General features: G+C 36.3%; 1 protein-coding gene across 1 annotated transcript in view; it reads right to left on the minus strand.

The window, feature by feature from the left end:
* The window catches only part of PCCA (propionyl-CoA carboxylase subunit alpha), a 270,787-nt gene that overhangs the window by 172,162 nt on the left and 77,246 nt on the right, over positions 1–21,379 (minus strand). Inside the window, exons 8-10 of the mRNA XM_084201347.1 lie at positions 15,798–15,834; positions 9,880–9,958; positions 4,141–4,243 (exon numbers count right to left, since the gene is read on the minus strand). Of these exons, the coding sequence (XP_084057473.1) occupies positions 4,141–4,243; positions 9,880–9,958; positions 15,798–15,834 (219 nt within the window). The remainder of the gene's footprint in view (positions 1–4,140; positions 4,244–9,879; positions 9,959–15,797; positions 15,835–21,379) is intronic.

Raw genomic sequence — 21,379 nt, forward strand, 5'->3', positions numbered from 1 at the left:
CCCTTTCCAATAACAAATACTAGATTTGAAGATTCAAGTAGACTTCTTCCAATCTTATGATGATAACTCCACACTTATTCTTAGAACAATTTCTTTTAATACAGACCACACCTGCTCCCTTTCTTCCTTATAAAATTTTCCTTCTAACCCATTTTTTTTCCGTCTATCTTCCTGCTCTGATCTGCGGGAACCCATGCCAATATTCATGCTTCATTCTTTAATAGCTCAGTCCTACACTGAAAACCAACAAGATAAAACAAGGATACAATCTTCCTCAAACTGTGTGAACTCAACCATATCTACTCACATTTGTGACAACGAATCTGTATTATTTATTATTCCTTTTAGCACCACAGAGCAAGTATGGCACTAGGCAAGATGAATTCCTGCATCTATGACACCAATGGTTGCTAAGGCGTGAAAAATCTGGGTAGATGTGACTGAAAACGAGGCAGTGAACTCATGAAGACAACTTATGTGCACTGTGCAGCATCAGATCCAGGGTGCCCTGAGCCCTGTAAGATCAGATGCTTTTCCTCCTAAAAAATTCTGTTGTGCTCCTACGAACTTATGGAGCTTTCTAGCGGAAAAAGGGGTCTAGAAGACTGACAATTTTAGGATTTTCTAAACTACAGCATCTCCCTCTTTCCTGTCCAGGGGAAGGTTTAGCAGCAGGATGCTCCAGCCAACTGCTAGATTCCCTAGCAAGGGACTCAACACAAAGAACAGCAGGGAAAGGGAAATAAAAACAAGTACTTCCTACCTAAGTGGTCACCCATCCAATCCAGATGACTGGAGCTCTACAAACTCATGGGGCCCTACAAGAAATTATTTGGAAGGTCCAAAGATTTTTGGACCAATTTTTTGTGGGGTTTCTTTTAGTATTAAAGCAGTACCTCTAGAGCATAGCATGGTACTTGATGGAAAAATCACTGTTGTGAAAGCAGAATGATTCCTTGTGAGCACTTCTGCTTCACTGTTAGAAAGCCTACAACTTTCCACAGAATTCTCTCTCATCAAAACAAAAAAACAAAAAAATATTGGAACATTACAATAAAAACTGGTCATTGTGCTTCTCTCCTCTCTCTCTGTATTCTTCAGAAGAGGATAATACATTTTTTCAATCCAAGCAGTAATTTTTTTTCCATGTCAGGACTTTTCTCATATCCTACTAAATTTCAGCAAACTGGATATTAAAAGAAATGTTTTTCTATTATTAGTTAATGAAAAAAAGGGACATGCATGAACATTTACTATGAGAAAGTAATTACAAATAGAATAAACCAACAACATCCAGCATTAGGCTTTTATTTTTATTCTGTGTCCATTGTTTCCAGTAAAAGAAACTAGCCATAAAACAATTGTATTTCAGAAGACATTTGCAGCATTCCAAAATCATCATCTCTGAGATGCTGTGAGATCCAGTACACATCTCACTAAAAACGCATATCCCAGCTATAGCTTTTGTTTCTATTATCTAAACATTCATAACAGAAAATGCCCCATTTTGCAGGATTAGATTATTAGGACATTAGTACATGCTACATGCATTTGTAATAATAAAAATAACTAAATATTACGTAGTGGAATCCCTCCTACATGATTCAGCTAAATTCTGTTTCCAGTTGTAGGACTGTTGTCTGGCCAAGTAGTAGACATTCAATGTACTCTTACTTTAAAATTTTTATCAGATACTTCAGGAGAACAAGACTTCAAATCAGTTTAAGCATAAAGTGTATTTGGACTCTATTTTCCTGTTAATTGTTTTAGTCTTTTCTCATGTTTTACAAAGTGATTGTTTTATAGCTAGACACAGGAAACTTCTTATTTAACAATTTTAAGTACCAGTGCTTTGGAGAAATATAAGAAAGCTAAAAAAAGTTCTATTTAAAAGTCACTGCTAAATTAATAAATATTTGGCATCTGGTCTCAAATTGTTTGTATATTCAGCAGTTTGAAAATGAACCAAGGTCAACGTCCTAAAGCTGATTAGAGCATGAAGTTAAAATGATATGCTATGATATTGTTAAAAGGTACCATCAAAGTGCTTGTATAAGGAAAACAACATTCACTGTATACCCATTATAAATAAAACTATAAATTATTAATAGCAAAGCCATGTTATTGAACTTATTCAACTGTTCCTAAATACAGCACTACTTAATTTTTTGGGGTAACCTTTTTTTATACCCAAAGGAATCAAGACAATGTAAATACTGCTCCAAACTCATAGAAGTATGGAGGAACCAATCTCATCTAACTTTTCTCATTGAAGAATCAGTAGGAACCTGCTGAATCTCCCAAATCTGCAAGCACTGAAAGAGATCTTTAAGTTGTACTGATCTGCACAGACAAAAAGAAAAAAAAAGACATATGTAGCCAAAAATTATTAGCCATAGCAAGAGAATACAGAAAGATGCTCTAGCAATCTGACCTCTTTAACGCTAAGATCAATGCTGAAACTGAGTTCATTATGTACCTTTCCATGACTTTTCAATTGAGAATATGGTTTCATTTTTCACAGTTTTTCATTTTGCTGTTTGACTGTTTACAGACCATTTCTTCATTTCACTCTTCCTTCTTCCCTTTTCCCTTCCACTCCTCTCTGCTGAGACCATACCAGGAGCACAACATCCAGCTCTGGAGTCCTCAGTACAGGAAAGACATGGGCCTGTTAGAACAGGTCCAGAGTAGAGCCACAAAAATTATCAGAGGGACTGAACACCTCTCCTGTGAGGAAAGGCTGAGAGATTTGGGGTAGATGCCTGGAAAAAAGAAGGCTCTGGGGAGACCTAATTGCAGCTTTTCGGTACTTGGAGGGGGCTGAAAGGAAGGAGGAAACAAACTTTTTAGCTAGGCCTGTAGTGACAGGAAAAGGGATAATGGCATTAAACTACAAAATATGAAATTTAGACTAGATATAAGGGAGAAATCTTTCATTATGGGAGTGGTGAAACAACAGAACAGGTTGCCCAGAGAGGTGGCAGATGCCCCATCCCCAGAAACATTCAAGATCAGGTTGGACAGGACTCTGGGCAGCCTGATCTAGATGAAACTGTCCTTGCTCATTGCAGGGGGTTGGACTTGATGGCTTTTCAAGGCCCCTTCCAACCCAAACCATTCTAAGATTCTGTGATCTGCAAGTTAGTCCCATAGGAGGTGTGAGGCTGTGGGCACACATCTGGCAGAGTGAAAAATGTTAAATATTTCTCTTAGAAATCACTCCACACTATCAAGTTTACTGATGTTGTTTCACTCAGTTATTGAGCTACTTCAGGCTCTCACTATTTAAAAAAATTTAAAAAAAATTAAAATAATAAATTAAAAAAATAAAATAAATTAAAAAAAAGAACCACCATGTGCCACAACACAGAAAGGGTTTAGATTACAAAAATAATGAAATTTCTGTGTAAAAAATAAAATTTATGTTGAGGAAATGAATATGCTCCATATAGATTTCTTGTCAGGAAATACCTCAAGGCTATTGACAAACACAATTCAGCTACCTACATAAGATCAGTCATCACAAATTTTGAAATCAATTTTGTGAACAAGTGCCTAAAAGAAACAACTTTTGTTCTGCATCAGCAGACTTTACTCTAAATCCAATAAACAACAGAAATGGAAATAATGCAGAAGTTAAAGAGAATACACCTGATTTTGAACCAGAAACTGCCCAAAATGGGACACAAATCCTCCTGAGTTCCCAAGTAGAATTACATACTTCAGAACAGAATTCCAAAATACTGACAAAACCACCTAGACCTCGCAACAAATTGTTAAGCATGGCAGTTCTTGAACTCCTACATCCTCTGCTGCACTCAAGCACTCCAACAGGATCCAGAGTTCAAACCTCCAGCCTTCAGGACAGATGCCTATGATATTTTTTTCTCCCCCAACAAACTGAGCACAGTTCACAGTCTTCCTGCTAAAGAAAGGCTAGGGAATAAAAACAGGAAGGCTGTATTGTACATGATAGCCATGTCGTTTGAGCAATGACCCAAGACACCGGAAAACACAAGACTCTAGGCCTTTTTTAGTGGAGTGTTTGAAACATTTTGAACTTTGATTTATTTATGAGTTCAAATCTCATTAAATAAATACACAATCATTACTAGTAGCAATAATAATAGTACAAACCTGGATTTCTATGTGACGAGGGTTATCAATGAACTTCTCTATCAGTAAGCGATCATCACCAAAACTTGAAGCAGCTTCTTGAGATGAAAACCTAAAACCTTCCCTTAAATAATGAAAACAAAAAGAATAATCTGTATTTAAGAAGTCCTGAAGCATACAAGAACACTGATTTCAGTAAGCAATCAATCTTCACTATTCAACACACATACAAAAATTAAGTCATATCATTTGCAGTTGATTCTGTAATTAATCCCTTTTTTCATGCTTTTTTGCAATATCAAAAACAATCCCAACCAACCACAAATCAAACCAAAACATTCTCAATGCACAAAAAATTTCAGTGTGTTTAAAAACCCTGAACATTTGCTACAATTATGTATTCATTTTCTTCTGCAAAACTAATAAAGTAACTGAATTTAAGACCCAGTGATTACCAACTACTTGTTATACAGAAGTAAAGGTGCAGTTCACCATTACTTACAGAATGCAGCCCTCTTAACACTCAAGAACAGCAGAAGTTGGTGAATTCTGCATTAAAGAACTGCAAATATAATATTACAGACATTGCAAATTCCACCACTGAACACAACCTAAAGATGCAATATTTGACCTCACAGAACACACCAGCTGTATTAGTAGTTTTTCCCTGCCTTAAAATATAAGTGAGTGTTATACAGAGCACTCTGTATGCTTCCCTCTGTTTCTTCTCTTACACATGTAGTTAAACAAAATAAATATTGCAAGTTACTTTATTTATTAATTTATTTTTTTTTATAGCAGAAAGAATACTCCTTAGGTCATAAGCTCTGACAAACAAGTTCATCAACAGCTTTCTCAGGGTGAGACAGAGCATAATGCAAGGACCCAAAGGCTTCACTGAAATTCTCTACAGGCTCTGTAAGTTGCACATTAGTGCCATCCATGTTGATACATATGGAAAGCTTGGCCAAGTTTCTGTGTGACTGACAACTGAAACAGCATCCCTGACATCTGTGCCCAGAATAAGAACTACAGCACAACTGAGGTGAAGTTTTCATGCTTTCCATATCTTGGGTGTAGTTAACCCAGACCACAGATTTGCAAAACAAGTAAATTTACAGTAGAGAAATGTGTAAATTTAAAAGTATATCTTCACTTTTTTTTTCAACATTGTGGGATAATACATGTCGTAATTTTGGGAGATGATACCTAATGCACAACTTTCATAAATTCACACTTAACTTCAATACATTTAATTACCTAGTAAAGAGAAAAAAGTGACATCAAAATTAGTGGTTCTGTGCACTACCTGATCTGTCAAAAAAAAAAACAAACAAGTGCTGTAACAAACAGCCATACACAGTGTTTCTTATGAAAGTGATTTACAGCTATTTTAACTCCTATATCAAAGGCTCTGTTTTGTTTTGTAAACATTTTTGTGTCACATAGTTTTATGCATAATTATTCACAATTGACTTTTTCTTTCACTGAAGGAAGTGTGCTAATTAGAAATCTAAACTGCAATACTTGTTAAAAAAAAAAACAGGTATCTAATCATCTCATCCATACATCTGTTAATCTTTTTAAATTACATATAATCAGAATGAATATCTCAGATATTCTGACCTTGTTTTATCTTACAAAACTGTGCAGTTGTAATTGGCCAGTGACAAAAATCAATTCCAAGTAGACATGAGTAAAAAAATTAAAAGAAAGAAGAAGCAGAGCAGGCATTTTAGGGAGGCTGTGTATTCTCAGTGCAAGACCAATCAGGCAGAGCTCTAAGCAATCCATTTAAACAGAGCTGATGCCATTCAGAGGACAAAGCTGGACGAGATGCTGTCTCTAGATCCCTTTAAACATGCACTGTTATAGAGAGGAAAAACAGGATCTCTCTAAGGTTCACCTCTCTTACTACAGTACGTTTACTCACACTGAAGTTTAAGTTGTACAAAAGCGTTACTGATGTTGCCACAAGCCTTCCTGTGGTTGTCTGAAGTGAAACAGCCATGCCAGCTTTCTGCCTCCAGCTCTGAAATCAGCAGTGCTGCTTTAATTAAAACAATTTTCTTTCAAGGCAGTCAGACACTAACAAAATACTGTACTCATTATGTAAAATTTCAGTTTTCAGAATCAGGAAATAGTAAAAGAACATTTTTTTTTATTTTGTCAAGGACAGCATTAGAAGGGCCATCTAGTTAAAAAAGTAGATGTTTGATAGCCATTAGTATAGTAGAAGCCCTCTAAAACCCTGAGAAGTTAAGTAGCCAATACTCAAATGTTGTTGACTTCACACACAGAACCAATATACATTGCTTCAGCTTAACTCCAAATTATTTTTAAAAAAATCAACTGAAATTATCTAGTCACAGCATTCATTTTACACATAGATAGCATGAATATGTGAATGTGTGTTTTTTTAAAAAATAAGGTTTTAGGAAAGACTGGTCTTTACTCATCCAATAGATTCCTTCCCCTTACTGAATACCTGTGGCAGGACAGACCAAAGATGTCAAGCCCATACAGTCCTGCTTTTGCACAGTACTTTGAAAGGCCAAATTCAATGCTTTGGGAAGATAATAAATTTAATGCATAGGCTTGTAATAGCTAATGCTGTTGAGTTTTAAAAGCATTGTCCTCTTAGACCACACATTTCATATACGCTTTGCTTTAGGAGGTGGAGGATTCAGAATGATTTTGCTATTTATTATTCCACATTAACATCTTCCAGTCCCACTGCTCATTCCAAGCACAACACCACAGAACAGAAATTATAAGGGGTTCTTGGAATCTGAGAGCAGATATTTGATTTTCATTCACAAAATTGGCATAAGCACAAAGAAAGAATTTCAGAAACAGGACAATTGACATTTTCCTATTATTACATGTTAAAAACCAAAATCATCTCTCCAAACCTCTGTTGCTGGAAGCTGCCTTAGTAAAAATTTTCAAAACAGATACCCACTAAGCATGCAAGACTTCAGTATCTGGGAAAAGTTACAGAAGGTGAGACAATAGGGGGGAATTACTAACACAAAGCTCAAAATTTTTCAAAGGTAACTCTCAAAAAAATAATTTTGTACAAATTTCCAACTTGGAGGTTATCATGTCTGCAGCTGAAGTTACTAGCTAAAGAAACTAATTTCTATCTGCAAATCCACAGAGTTTAAAACATGGGCCAATAGCTCCTGCATGATGACCTCTGACATTCAACCTACAAGCAAGTAAGTGCCTTCACATGCTAATACCTATCACAACCTCTGCCAGAAAATTTCAGTCTGTTCTTTGGAAAAGACAGTACTGAATTTAATTCCGTTTCAGAGCTGCCAGGCCACCATTTGGAGCCAGGAAGCCTAAAGATTTAGTTAGATGTACAATTGCTATGAGCATACTGGAAGCAAGAAGCCTTCAGTTTCTCCAGAAAGAGGGAATGATACAGATGAGGTGCAGATAGTCAGACACATGCCCTGGTCATGTCCTGCTGTACTGCATCATGAACCTCACGTTGCCTGTACCTGGAAAGCACTTTCAGATCAGGTTTGCTGGAGTGCAAGCACAGAGGCTCTTCACATATAAGACCAGAGCTGGGATGATCAATGACTCAGTTAAAATAGTTTAAGATACAGAGCACAGCAGAACTTTCTCAGGCTGAAGAAAAAAAAAAAATCTACCAACCCGAACTTAAAGTAAACTGCTTTTCAGAAATCTGCCCTTCATTTTCAATATAATTTCAAGTGGGCATCTATTAGGTGAAGAAAAGGCATGCTAACTTACACTTCTCCAAACCAAGAAAACTAGCTAGGGATTACATTAGAGTGAACATAGGGCTATTTTAATTTCAGATGTGGGTCAGTGGCTTGAAATATACACAAAATTCAACTCTAGAACTTGACCAAAATTTGGAAACAAGCAATAGAAGTGAGAATTGGGAGGGACCCAGCTCTTAAAAATCACAACAGCAGCCCCAGAGAGGGGATCAACACTGCAGCCTTCCACAGGGAAGGGCATGTGAACAGCTATTTCAAAAAACAAATTGGAACATTGACAAAAGTCTACCAGTATTTCTTTTAGAAATACTAGCTGAAAATTTACAGAAATCTTATCTATAGCTGGAAAAATAATCATTATATTAATAATATATAATATTATAAATTATTTATATAGATAGCAATAGAGGATCTAAAACAATTGTCATCATTTGGCATATATAAGGGACATGAAGATGAAGCAGGAAGTTACCACAGAGAATAATTCTGTAACAGTAGTAATTAAGTTCCTCAAATCAGTCTTTTCCACTTCTAGTGGTTATTTTCACCATCATGCCACAAGTTCATTTAAGTCTCCTTCTTGTACACATAGCCAGTTGAAACAAGAAAGGTTTTCAACTAGCCTGAAAATCCAAAAGTATGTTTCAAATAAGGAGAGGATTCTTCACTCAGAGGGTGGCTGGGCACTGGCTGTGGTTTCCATAACCACAGCCTTTCTCCAAAATAAGTTAGCAATCATGATTTTAGATAGACTTTTACTTTAAAACAGTTACTTTAATCAAGCTCCTTTGCTTCTTTCTGAACTAAACAAGAAATGAACTCCTTTCTTTCAAGTCCAACAGACAAACTGCTGCCTGCACAAGATCAAGGCAGTAATTTTGGATTATAAAGCAGTAGCAACAAAGTATCTTTTAAGAAAGAAGGTTATTCTAGATCTTCATTCTAATGCACAACACATTATTTTCCTATTTAGATTTGAATACAAATGGACTACACAGAGCATGGTACAAATAAACCCACCATGCTTTCGTTAAATCTAAAATTTAACTGCTAGACATTCATTATTCCTTCATCCAATTTTTAGGTTTTGACAAACAAAAATTTAACAGAGGACAGAAAAATTACAGGGAAGTTTTGCAGGTGGCTAAATTAAACTAATGAAAATTTCAGTTGTACTTTGAGCTTACTCTAGCACATGTGCCGCTCCCTCCATGCAGAAAGGAAAACATTCAGGTTATTTTGGATCAAATAGGCTTTTCATTACAAGTTTAGAAAAACCAGAAAATACATTTTTCTGTAAAATCAGCAGCACACGGCGTTGAAATCAGGCTCCCTTGCTGCCAGAACATTAGTAGGGAATGGACTGTAAAATTCTGAGCCAACAACAAAGCATCACACAATGTTCAGGATTCAGACAACCAATAAGAGACATGAAAACATCTGTGTGTTGAAACACGTGTTGTTTCAAAACAGACAAAAGTACAATAGTTTACTGATACAAATGCTTTAAACATAGAAGTATGCAATTTAATACAGCACATTCTGGTAACACCGTATGTGTTCCCACATACAATTTATCAGACTCATCAACTTTAACAGAACTAATGGCATGCTTACATATGGCACTAATGCCTGTGAATCAGGGCCAATAAATATTCTACCTAATACAGAGAAATTAATAAATCAGCATTCTGAAAGGCATACAGCAAAAAGTTATTTACAGTCTAACATTGGACTAACAGCAATTGTAAATGTTGGTTTTTTACTCAAATTAATGGATGATGTTTTGTAAGGTTTATGCAATAATTAATTAGAAATAGGCACATACAAGCTTCCAAAGTATACTTCTCACTACGCTAAAGGGAGAAAACCAAATAATATCCAATTTCTCTGTCTAACATTTCATATCTCCTCAACTGTCAGCTTACAATGGCTTAATGGGACTTCAGTAACTGCAGCATTCATCAAGGCAAGCTTTTGGACAGCATCTCACCTGGTCTCTTCATCATCCCAAGCGATTCTCATGCCTTTCCCACCACCACCTGCTGAGGCCTTGATCATGACAGGGTAGCCTAACAGCGGGGAACAATTAGACAGAAGTTCAAACTTTGTTCAGTTGGTCAGAGGAACATGACAACTGACCACATGTCCAATAAAGCCAGTAGACAATAACTTCGTTTATTAAAACACTTTGTTTGCAGGGAGAACAGAGGAGAATTTTTTCTTTTCAAAACTTAGCTGTCAGTGCAGTAATTTCTACAGCCAAGAAAGGCTGTCTTCTCCAATTCATTTATACCAAAAAAACACTGAATGAATTACTTCCAAATAATGAAGTGATTTATGAATAAGGCATTTGACCTTTTTAAGCTCACATTTCGTTAGGAACAATTTTTTTTCCTTTGTTGCTGCTTAAATAATATTTTTTTTAATTAATAGGAAAAATTAGTAGACCTTCATAAATTAAGTCTAAAGATTGAGTAAACAATTATGCATCTTTATCAACACTTCTAGTGCAGCATATTTTAAATAACAGAGCAGCTTGAGAGCTGTGCTGCTTATATATCACGTAACAGTATCAGAACACAGATTACTTTTGTTTACAATTAAAAATGTATTCTCCCCCATGTAGTTAAAAAAAAAACAAGGAGCAGAAATCTATCAGCATTGTACATAACAGGCAATATCTTACTCATAGAGCAATGTACTGTAATATGGATATGAGGCAGGATCTTCCTTTTCTGAAAACTAGAAAAGTACAGTAACAAAGCACACAGTTTAAGTGCAGATTTGGTAATGACTGTTTATCTTCTATACAAATCATTTCATTCAAAGCAACTTCCTGATACAATTCCATCATACCTGAGAACTTCACCTTTCTCTACAGGAACATGCAGAAAACTAAAAATCAATGATCTGATTAAAATGTTTTTGACATTTCTAGGATAGCAGAAAATTCTTAATGTGCCTTTGGTCTTCAGAATGTTTAATGAAAATCACAACATTAGGCAAATGTGAGTATGAGACCAGCAGATATAGTCTGTCAAGAAGTGTTTCAGTCCTTGAGAACTGAAGATATATTCTATAAAAGGCTTTGATCTGGGGATAGAAAGAGACAATTGAATATGGTTCCTAGAAGTGATCCAGCCTACTGTCATATGTGTTACTGATATTTACAGTTTCTTTCTGGAATGTAGATCTACTCTTGTTCTGTCAAGTGACAGCAGTGCAATATTCCCATTTCCTCCTGACAGTGATCTAACTGAAAGGAGGCTCAGGAAAAGAAAATTAAAACCAGCAAGATCTAGAAAATCTTTGTTTTCTTAAAAAGTCTGAAATGAATACCAAAAAAAAAAAAAAGACATGAAACAAGCATAAGAAACAGTAGTGTTGATTGGAAGGCAGAAAAGCAGCAACAGTGCACGAGAACATTAAATTAACAAAGAAACAAAAAAAAAATCCAATAAAATAGTTTCCAACTTAACACATTATTAGACTGTGAAACCCCAGGCTGTAAAGCATTCATGTGGCTGAAAGCTGTAGAGAGGTCATAGTTAAGCATATGTAGAGCACAAACCAAGCTCCTATAGGCATGGATTACCAGAAGGCTATAAATCTCCATGCCTTGGAGTCTAAAGTACTCTCTTGTTACAACATATAAGGTTAAGACCAAACAGAGCCATGCAAATAACCTTTCTTGAGTCTCTTAGATTTTCTTATGAAACATCTGATACTGCCCATAGAAGGGTAGAGGATAAACCACAGAATAACAATGACCCTGATCCAGGCCTCTACAATCCCAGAGATTAAAGGGTAAAGTCAAAATAATTGTAGACCACATGCAGCAACAGTGAAGTTCAACTAATTTTCATGAAATGCAGTATATGCAACACCTACACAAGAGCATTTTATTGACACTGTAGGTGCATCTCCAGATCCCTGGCAGCTGCCAGGCTCCTACACAAGTCACTGGATATCTTTAAATTAATCTAAAAGCACATCTTGCATTACTTCCATGCAAGAAATGGGATTTTACTGGATACACCAAAGAATCTCTGGCAATACTATCACCATCTAGAGACCCTGTCCAACCCAAAAGCTGCAGGAGTGAAATTTTAAAACAAGCATTGTTTTAAGCCTTATTATGGTAAATGCACTAAGGCAATTTCCATCACTTAATCTATGTTATTCAGTGTTACATGTACTTGAAAAAAATCATCATTAATTATGCTACCAATTTCAGTCTAACAATATCAGTCTCTTGAATGGTTTGCTGATTTTAATTCTGTAAGCAGAATCTAGTCCTAATGTACTGTTCTTTAGTTTCCAAAGCAAAACAGGCAGATCAAAAATGAGCCTTGGTAAGTCTTTGCATGCTTTAAAATGTAATTCATCTATCACAACTCATATGGTTAAATTATCAGAGCACACATGGGTTACTAGTATCATTCACCAAGTGTAGCACCACTCTGCTTCCACTCCCTCCCACCTTTTATATGCAGTGATAATGTCAGCCATGCTTGTAGGCAAGGCAGTTAAAGACTCCCAAGAGCCACTATATAAGTAAAAATAAAATAGGTTTTAAAAAAATAAAGTAAGGACTGTTTTGAAAAAATACATACAGCTTTTCTGGTTGAGAAGGAAAAATTGCAACAGACCTCTACATGTTAGCATGTAAATTAGCCAGTCACCTGAAAATAAGGGTACTGGAGCTTTTGCCCAAACATGAGGTTACACACTGGTTGCTCTTGGGGAGCTAAGCTGAACACAGCTACAGAGCAGCTCTTTAGCCAATACCAAAGACTGAAAGGAAGGCCTTGTAAAATTTAAGTTTTGCATACATATTGGGTAAAGGATACTGGGATCAGAATGCATTACTCAACACTCTCCATTTTTGTAGCAATCAAAATTGCTAAAGTGCGTTCACATGGATTGGTTGGATTAGTTATGGGATGAGAGAGGCATGCAAACAATTTCTAACACTTATTTGTAAGTACCCACAACAACAGCAATGAAAAGAGTCACAAAGCAGACACATTTTTGAGTAGGTGTTAGGTTTTCAATCCCTCCCTCAAATTAGATGCCACTTATGTGAAATTAAAATTGCATGTGAGATTAAAACCTACTCTTTTTTCATAGTTTTCCAATCTTGTCATGCCTCTTAAGGATGGAGTTAAAGATCTTAGGAAGCAAGAAAGCAAAAAGCAGTCAGACTTGAAGATCACTGCACCTGTTCTTGCTGCTAAATAGGTACTCATAAGTTCGGACTGCTTTGTTTCCAGGACAGTTACTGTTCTGAGAATCTGAATCATAAAAGGAGTAAACAAACTTCTGATGTTCTGCAACTGTTAGCTCCCACCCTTTGCCACCATGGTTTTTAGATGTAATTTACCCCTTTTAATAAAGTTGCAGGTGGTAGACCACAGAACACATTGTGCAATATCAGTTTGAGCAATGTTGAGTGCGACAATACAAGATTCTTTTCAATATCCATTATTAAATCCATTAATACCCATTAAATGCTAGCACTAACTAAACCCATGTCAAATGAAACATGACAAAAAATCATCTTTGTCCATTTTTCAGTTTCGTACAGACTTTCATTTTGCTTTAACTGACTGCACTTCATAGCTGCTCAACCCTTTCAAATAGAGGAGTCAAACTTTCTGGAGTTTCATTGATGCTTCAGAATTAAGAAGCCAACAGTTCTTAATGTACAATCCTACAAACAGACCTAAAAGCAGCGTGGGAAAAGGGCCAATGTAATTAAGCACTACAGAAAGGATCAGAAGAGCACAACAGCCCACACCAACAAAGAGAAGAGAGACAGTAGAAAGGAGCCAATACAGCAATTTGTGCCTGAACTTCTTCCAATTTCTGATTTAACCTAGTTTCCCTGTCACATTCTCTATATAATACAGGAAAACATCTTAAATCAGGGGCAAAAAGAAGGCTTCACTCCCACTCCATAGATAATAGTCACTGAAACAGGTAAAGGCTGCATTCTCTTCTCTGAGGTGCCATGCTCCACTACTACTGGATCTTCAGCCAAAACACAGCAGGGAGAAGCAGAAAAAAACCATAGGCAGCAAGAGAGCATCACACACACTTCTACTGTTTTGAGCACTGACCCATGGTCACTTTCTTAAGAATTACTCAAGCTTTCTTAGAAGACTGAAACACTGGATTAGTGAAATTAGAAACAATCTGAAAGTATTTCACTGCTTATCAAGTGCTCTATATACAAGGACAAATACATTACATATATACACAAGAGACTATAATTTCCTTCTATCTTAAATCCTTTGAAATTAAAATCACTATGTTTTATTCTGGTCAGTGGTTACAAATAGACAGAAGCTTAACCAAACTGATCAACTTGTCAAACCATGGGTGGAGAAAAAGCTAGAAGGAATATTTTTCTTTCACTACAGGGCACCATAGTACAAACCCTTGTTATATCAAAGCAGTTTAAGAATTTTCCATCTAAATAAAGCACCACCCAGCTGTCTGTAATTGACTTTATTATCACAGATTTAAGACTGCCTTGATATAATGACCTCCAAAGTGCTACTGATATCAAAGACAGGAACCAGCCAACAGAACACCAGAAGAACTCAGAAGAAAATTAAAAAAGAATGTATTTTAAAGGGCATCTAGAAAGCCACTGCAAACCTTCTAACTTGCATTCATCAAAACTGTTTAAGAAAGTAGCTGCAGGAAATCTTCAAAAGACAAGAGCAAGAAAGATTATTGAAGAGAAAGCGAACTGAAATAATGTCACATTACTATGTCTTCATGCAGAACTAAACCACATTTTATTTACCGTTCTCTTTGGAATGTTCCAGTTTGGTTAACAGACTCTTTCTTTTGGTAATGCTCCCATGACAGTGATCAGTTATCACTGGATTTCACAACCAAGACACAAAGCCTGACTACTCACAGAAACGCTGACTTCAATTGTGTCAGCCTAAAAGTCAGACATGCCTAAGGGAGGTTTCAGAGCAGTTAACCAGTGCAGAGTAAAAGCCTCAACTTAAACTGCAAGCAGAAAGATCCTACACTGCTACAGATAACTTCTAAGCAGTGTAACTCCCACTTTCTATGGGGCACATAAAGACACAGCAATAGCTCTTGACACAAGTGAAAAGCTGTTTATCTACCAGTAGATAGCTTACTAAATAGCTCCTCATGGTTGCAATCTCAAAGGGAAAATTAAAGAAAAACCCCAAGAAAAGTCAGATATCTTACTGCATTAGATTCTTCTTCTAGAAAGCATTTAAAAACATGTGTAATTTCAAGCATATGGTTTAGCATTTTCACTAATATTAAGCTTTAGTAAATAAAAGCCAAAACTCATTAAACACATATTACACTTAACCTTCATCAAAATTAGTCCCAGACTCATTTGCTGGTTGCTCTTTTCACCATTCTGTGTGATACTCAGAAGCTGAATAGTAACTTTATTCCAGTAAGCACAGAAGGCTGGTGCTCTGGATCATATTCAAGCTAGCTGCAGTCCACACAGTGATGAAGAACGAAGATCATAACATCACTGGTGTCAGTCTCCACATAAAGAGAAATGTACCATGCCTACCTTTTGACTATCATGTCCAACTGCAGATATACCTTCAGGTAACTCCTTTAGTGAGGTACTCATTACTGCATATTACATTCATTCCACAAATCATAGCTGCACTTGTTCTGTAAAGTCCAGTTTGAAAAGCTCAAATGTGATGATTTAAGAGACAGGGCGTTAATGCCTAGATTCCTCCAGCCCTATGGGCAACAGGGAACTTAAAAACTATTAAAACATTATTTGTTCTATAGGGATTACTTATTACACATTCAATTTAGTCAACCATGTCTGCTGAGAGGCACACAAATCCCACCATAGCTAATTTAAGAACTTACCAATTTCCCTTGCAATTCTGACAGCTTCATCTGCATCCTGTAAAAGCAGGAAATGAGACCCAACGTTAATCCCATCAGCCATTGCACTATGTCCTGAGGGCAGTCATATATTGCACTACTGTCTCCTCCGATTCATTTAATGTTTGATTTTACAACCTCCTGACCCTTTTCAGCCAGAGGAATGTAAAATTAATACCATAAGTGGAATGTAAATTCTACCTCATCATTAGTGCACTGAGAAACTCAAAGCAACAAGGAATCAGCTGACAGGAAACACAACCAGGATCGCAAAATTATTTTCTGCAGTTGTAGGAATTTAATGCTAGAATTTAGACGTTTACAATCAATAATGGACCATAAATCAGATCGTTAAAGTTTGTCCACTACCAGCTTGTTTCTGTCCTCACAGGTATTCCTTGTGTTTTCCTGATTGCTGTCAGTAGGGGGAGTTGATTCTCTATTGTTTGGGAGTAATTCAAGTTCAGGAAAAAAAAACCTTGTAGAACTTCTTCAAAGACAAATGAGTTTTGTTTACTCAAGAAAGAACACAAGCACTTCAGTTTTGAAAGTTCGGCATTCTGAAGACAAAAGAAACCTTAAATGCATCATTTTAAACTGTATCTGAAAGGAGAAGATTCCCATAATTGTTTTCATTTAAGAATTGCATAAGCCAGCTTTACAAATTCTTTTGTTGATGCCACTTATTGCTTCCACTGTCTCCTACTACTGTAGCCTGGTACAGGAAAAAGTCCTGGGAAACTCAGTGAATAAAAACCAGAATACTTGAATTACTTACATGTCAATAACCAAATCACTTCCCCTGCAGTAGTTATTTCTACTGATAACAGTATATCTCCATTATACAAAATTAGAAAGAAAAAGGGTTAAATTACCGTGGTACATGTTAAGCTTGAAAATTCCATCCAAATTTGCTAATATTTATACTATCCCATGACATACATTAAAAAATTTGTATAGAAGGCAGTAATGTCTGGAAACCACCAGCTGCTAAGTGTGTCTGAAACTATGGGGGCTGACTTATGAACATTAAACTGAAACCTGATATTTTTAAAGCTTTCAAGGCAATCCATTTTAAAAGCACCCAGGTCAGAACTTTAAAAAAAATACATAAGAAATGTTCATACCTGGTTCATTTATGTCCGATAATAAAACAAAATCCTCTTTAAAAGTCTTCAGTACCTAGTAACAGCCCCATGAAGAATAAGAGGGCTGGCAGGGGAAGTTGTCAGAAAATTTAATTTCCTTTCATTAGCTAGTCTGCTCCACAAATCGGTGCTTGTTAAGTTCAAAGCAGTCCTGAAAGCAACATCAGTTTTAAGTCCTTTTACTCCAGTCACATCTGTTAATGAGATTTTTCCAAATAACAATTGTTTTTAACTCAAGAGATAAATCTAGCAAAAAAAAAAACAACTTGCCCCTCACTTCCCCCCCCCCCCAAAAAAAAAAAAACTCCAAGAGTTTACTGTTTTATTACACCTTGCTGCTTTCCATGACCCTACACCCACCAAATTTTAGCTTAAAGGGATAAAATGCATGAAAAGGGTCATTTAAGAATGTTAGTGGTTTCCACACATTGAGTTTGAAGGTTCTTTGTTCCTGCCTGTGACAGTTATGCGAGAATACTTCCCCTTAATAGCCTCTCTGTCAGGAAGTGTTAAACCTGCCAAATGCAGACAATTAGAGCCTCTTGAACAAAATGCAGGAAGAGTGATGACTGATGAAGAGCCACGATTATAGTTGAGAAGGAAACTTTTACATTTCTATTCTCTTGCAAATTCCCCCACATATTTGCAAAATAGAATTAAGGGGGGGAAGCAAACAGGGTAATCTTTTTTCACTTAGTTACCTGCAAACAAGTGGCTAACTGATACACTGTAATCTACAGGAAGACAAGATGCAAATCATTATAGAGGAACTTCTCACTGCCGCTGTATTTTTACACATGCATACAACAACTTTAAGTAACAACTGATTGGTATCAGCAGCACTAATTGTCTTAGTTCTGCCTTGAAAAGATTTTAGTCATCTGCCCAGCACAATTATTAATTTACACTGTGTCAACATGTTTCTTTTACAGTTCTAACATATTAGAACCCAAACTCTAAGATACGAGGAAAAAAATATTCCACGCATACTCCAATTTTCGCTTTCAAAGAGCATTTCTGAACCAGAAAAAAGAAATTTGCTGTGATTTAAAGAGGAAAACTAAAAAATAAAAACCTAAAAAAAACTGATATATTGCAATCTCTGTGAAGTCTTTTGATCGTTTTCCATAAGAAGGTATGTTGAATATATGTTTAAAATACCATGAATTTCACTTGCTGATTACATAAATACAGAAGCAATTTGAGTAATCAAGGAAAGTTAGGACAGTTATTTAGCTTTTTGGTATATAAAACTTATGACAGATACACAATATTTGCACAAGAGGGGCAAAAAAGTGAATGCTATGATACTGCCTGACACACATGTCCATATGTCCAAAATATACAAAACCACACTGGTACTAACAACACTTTAAATTATTTTTTAAAAGCTAAAGTCCTCAATGATTTACTGCTATTTCTTCCAAAAGGACATTAGCTACACTACCATTTTCCCAAAATAAACTGGAAACTGTAAAGAAATATATAATTTTAGCACCGCCTTTTATTGTACAAATAAAAATGCTCAAGTAATGGTAGAAGTTAATAAAAGTCCCAAGAGTTATAAAATTATGTCAGTGTTTTCGCAAATAGGTGATTCCATTAAGTTAAAGAGACATAAAATACTCCTTTTAAGATAAGAATTCCTAACCTCCTGCTTTCATGTACGTGCCTCTCAACCAGGTACCAGCAGGTGGAGACAGAAAAACAAAACCCTCTCCATGTAGGGGAATGCCAGGGTAAAGCTGATTAAGTGACTCCCAGAACTGTGAAACATTGTATTAAGGATGAAGAACTGCATCATGATTTTCATTGCTGAGGGTGTTAGCCTTAGAGAACCTCCAGTTCATATGCAGGCTCTTAACAACCTCTCCAACAGTGCTTGTTCAATCCTAATGTCAATATCCCAGGGCAAAAATTCAACTAAGACACGTACCCAAAACTTAACTACAGTAAATTCAGAGCCTTGCTGAAGACCTCTAATGTGCTTACTGACATCAGTGAAACTAAGTAGACAGAGATATTATTCTTCTGTGTCTACATCCAGCTGTGTTCTACCAGCCATAAAACCGAACTGGCTGTATACGGTGAAACAATGCAAAAATCATTCTTCCCTTGCCATTTCTTCCCCAGTTTTTCACCACAACATTATGCTCATTACTCAGCCTCCACTTTCTAGTCTCTTACTCCCTTTTAGTTGTTTACAGTCAATACATCATCTCAGCCCTAACTTTAATATAGCCATTGCTCACATGGATTAATGCTAATTCTTTTGATTAAAACCATTTATGACTACATCTCCCAATTGGGTTTTATAAAACTAATTCTAGTTACACATTTCGAAATTAATTACCTTTTAACACTTTTGTTGGCTCTCTAGCTGACAACACAAGTGTCCAGTTTGTTATATGTTTAAGCAGGATTTCTCAATTGCCCCAGCCAACTGAGAAACTGAACTAGGGATGAGAAGAAAATTACTTTGTCAAACTGCTCTCTTCATTCCACATCTTTCCACTCTCAGTTTCATATTTGCTAGAGAATTTGCCAGTGCAAGAACAGTTAGCTGTGTCTGATGCCAAGCATCCTCCTCTTCAATCCTTCCAGCTTTAAGTATACTGTTGAAGGACTTCCTTCTTTTAAATTTCTAATTTAATTACTACTCATTGAGAATATTTCTACATGCAACTTCTCCAAGATGCTACTACAAAACCTTAGCAGTAGCTCCTATGTCTAAGTGCTAGGCAACATAAGAGCAAAAACATCCTTTATTCATGAAGGACTTAAGTATCTGCAGCACTATTCAACAAGGATAAAGACAACTCTTCTAGTAACAAAGATGTTCAGTGCAGTCCTGAGTTGAATAATAAAACACTAGAAGTTGTTGCTATGTGTTTACTTTAACTATTCATCCATAAAGAACACATGCAACAGATCTGCCTTAATTTCTAGCATTGTCAGAGGCATAAATGCAGTCTTCCTCCAGCTTTACTGAAGTCCACTTTAAAGTTGAAGCCACTTTTAACCACCTTAAGCATCAAGCAAACACTTAACTCCTTCCTAAGACCTTTAAAATTTTTATTTCTCAGGAAAAAGAGCCCTCAAGGATTTTGAAAGCTTCATAACTATAACTGTGACTAAAATAGGTCTCCCACAGAATGGCAGAAATCCTAAACAGTCTCCCGTTCCTTGCGTGTTGCTGTTCTGATTAGAGCTGGTATCATGCAGCTTTGCCCTTTCTATCTTAGTCCAAATTTGCAAAATAGCATATCAAGCTCTAAACCAAAGATCAGGCATCCTGTATGACCTAATTATTTGGGTATTCATTTCAGCAAAAGACATTGTCACAGGAAGGAAATCAGAGAACAAACACAGGCACATATTTAGATCCATAGCAAGTATGACACTATCAATTATCAGAAGCTTTATTTCCTATAACTGGTAATCAAAGCACTGGTTAGCCTAAAATTTGCAACTCCATTTTTTGGTGGAGACAACAATGCCAGCAATGTCTGTGGACTTTCCTTGCTCTTATTTGGTGGGCACATTGAAGGTTTAGGTTTAGGGGTTTTTTTAGATATGTATTCTTTTTCATCAACACTCTTCAGCTAATCAGAACTCATGCAGGCCTGAGGTAGGTGAAACTGGTATGACATGGACACTTTGGGATTAAGGAACTACCACACAGATCCTTTCAACAGCAGAAGACTGGAACTGTCAACTCAGGCCTACATTCCAGTTCATTGGTATTAAGGGTATTGTTGCATATAGGCCATGGCCAACCACATCACTTAAGTTTCCTTTTTGTGTCAGGAACTTCAGATAATTGCCAAAAACAGTTCAACTGAAAGTCTATGAAACAAGTGCATACAAGAAAGCAGCTCAGCTGCACTGGTTAAAGGCCTATTTGTTCCTAACTTTGTCAGGTTTGGGTTTTTTTATTAGCAGAATAACAGATCTTTACATAAGTTTTAACTTGATACAATGAGAAAATCAGCATTTTGAGTATGTAATTCTGCAATACAGAATGCTTTGTGGTGTTCACATGATTAATTCAGTTATCTCCTAGCTAGATGCTTTTCTGGAAATTATTTCCAGAATTCCTAGAAGAATATACAGGTCCTAGAAGAATATACAGGTCCTAGAAGAATATACAGGTCCTAGAAGAATATACATGGTATCAGAACAAAGAATGTTATGTCCAACAGCTTGGCTCTGTTAAATCTTACAAGTGCTAAGGGACCACATAAACAAGGGACTGCTAAAACATTCAAGAAAAACATGAAATTTGCCAATTTGCCACTCCCAGACTTCAACATTGCCACAAATGCCAGTCCAAAACTCATATGGGGTCCTCCAGTAGGGAAAGAAGTCTTTGCACTTTTATTTGTTACAGCATTATCCTGCTACCAGACATTA

This window comes from Fringilla coelebs (genome assembly GCF_963513975.1).
Source record: "Fringilla coelebs genome assembly, chromosome: 2".
Lineage (NCBI taxonomy): Eukaryota > Metazoa > Chordata > Aves > Passeriformes > Fringillidae > Fringilla > Fringilla coelebs.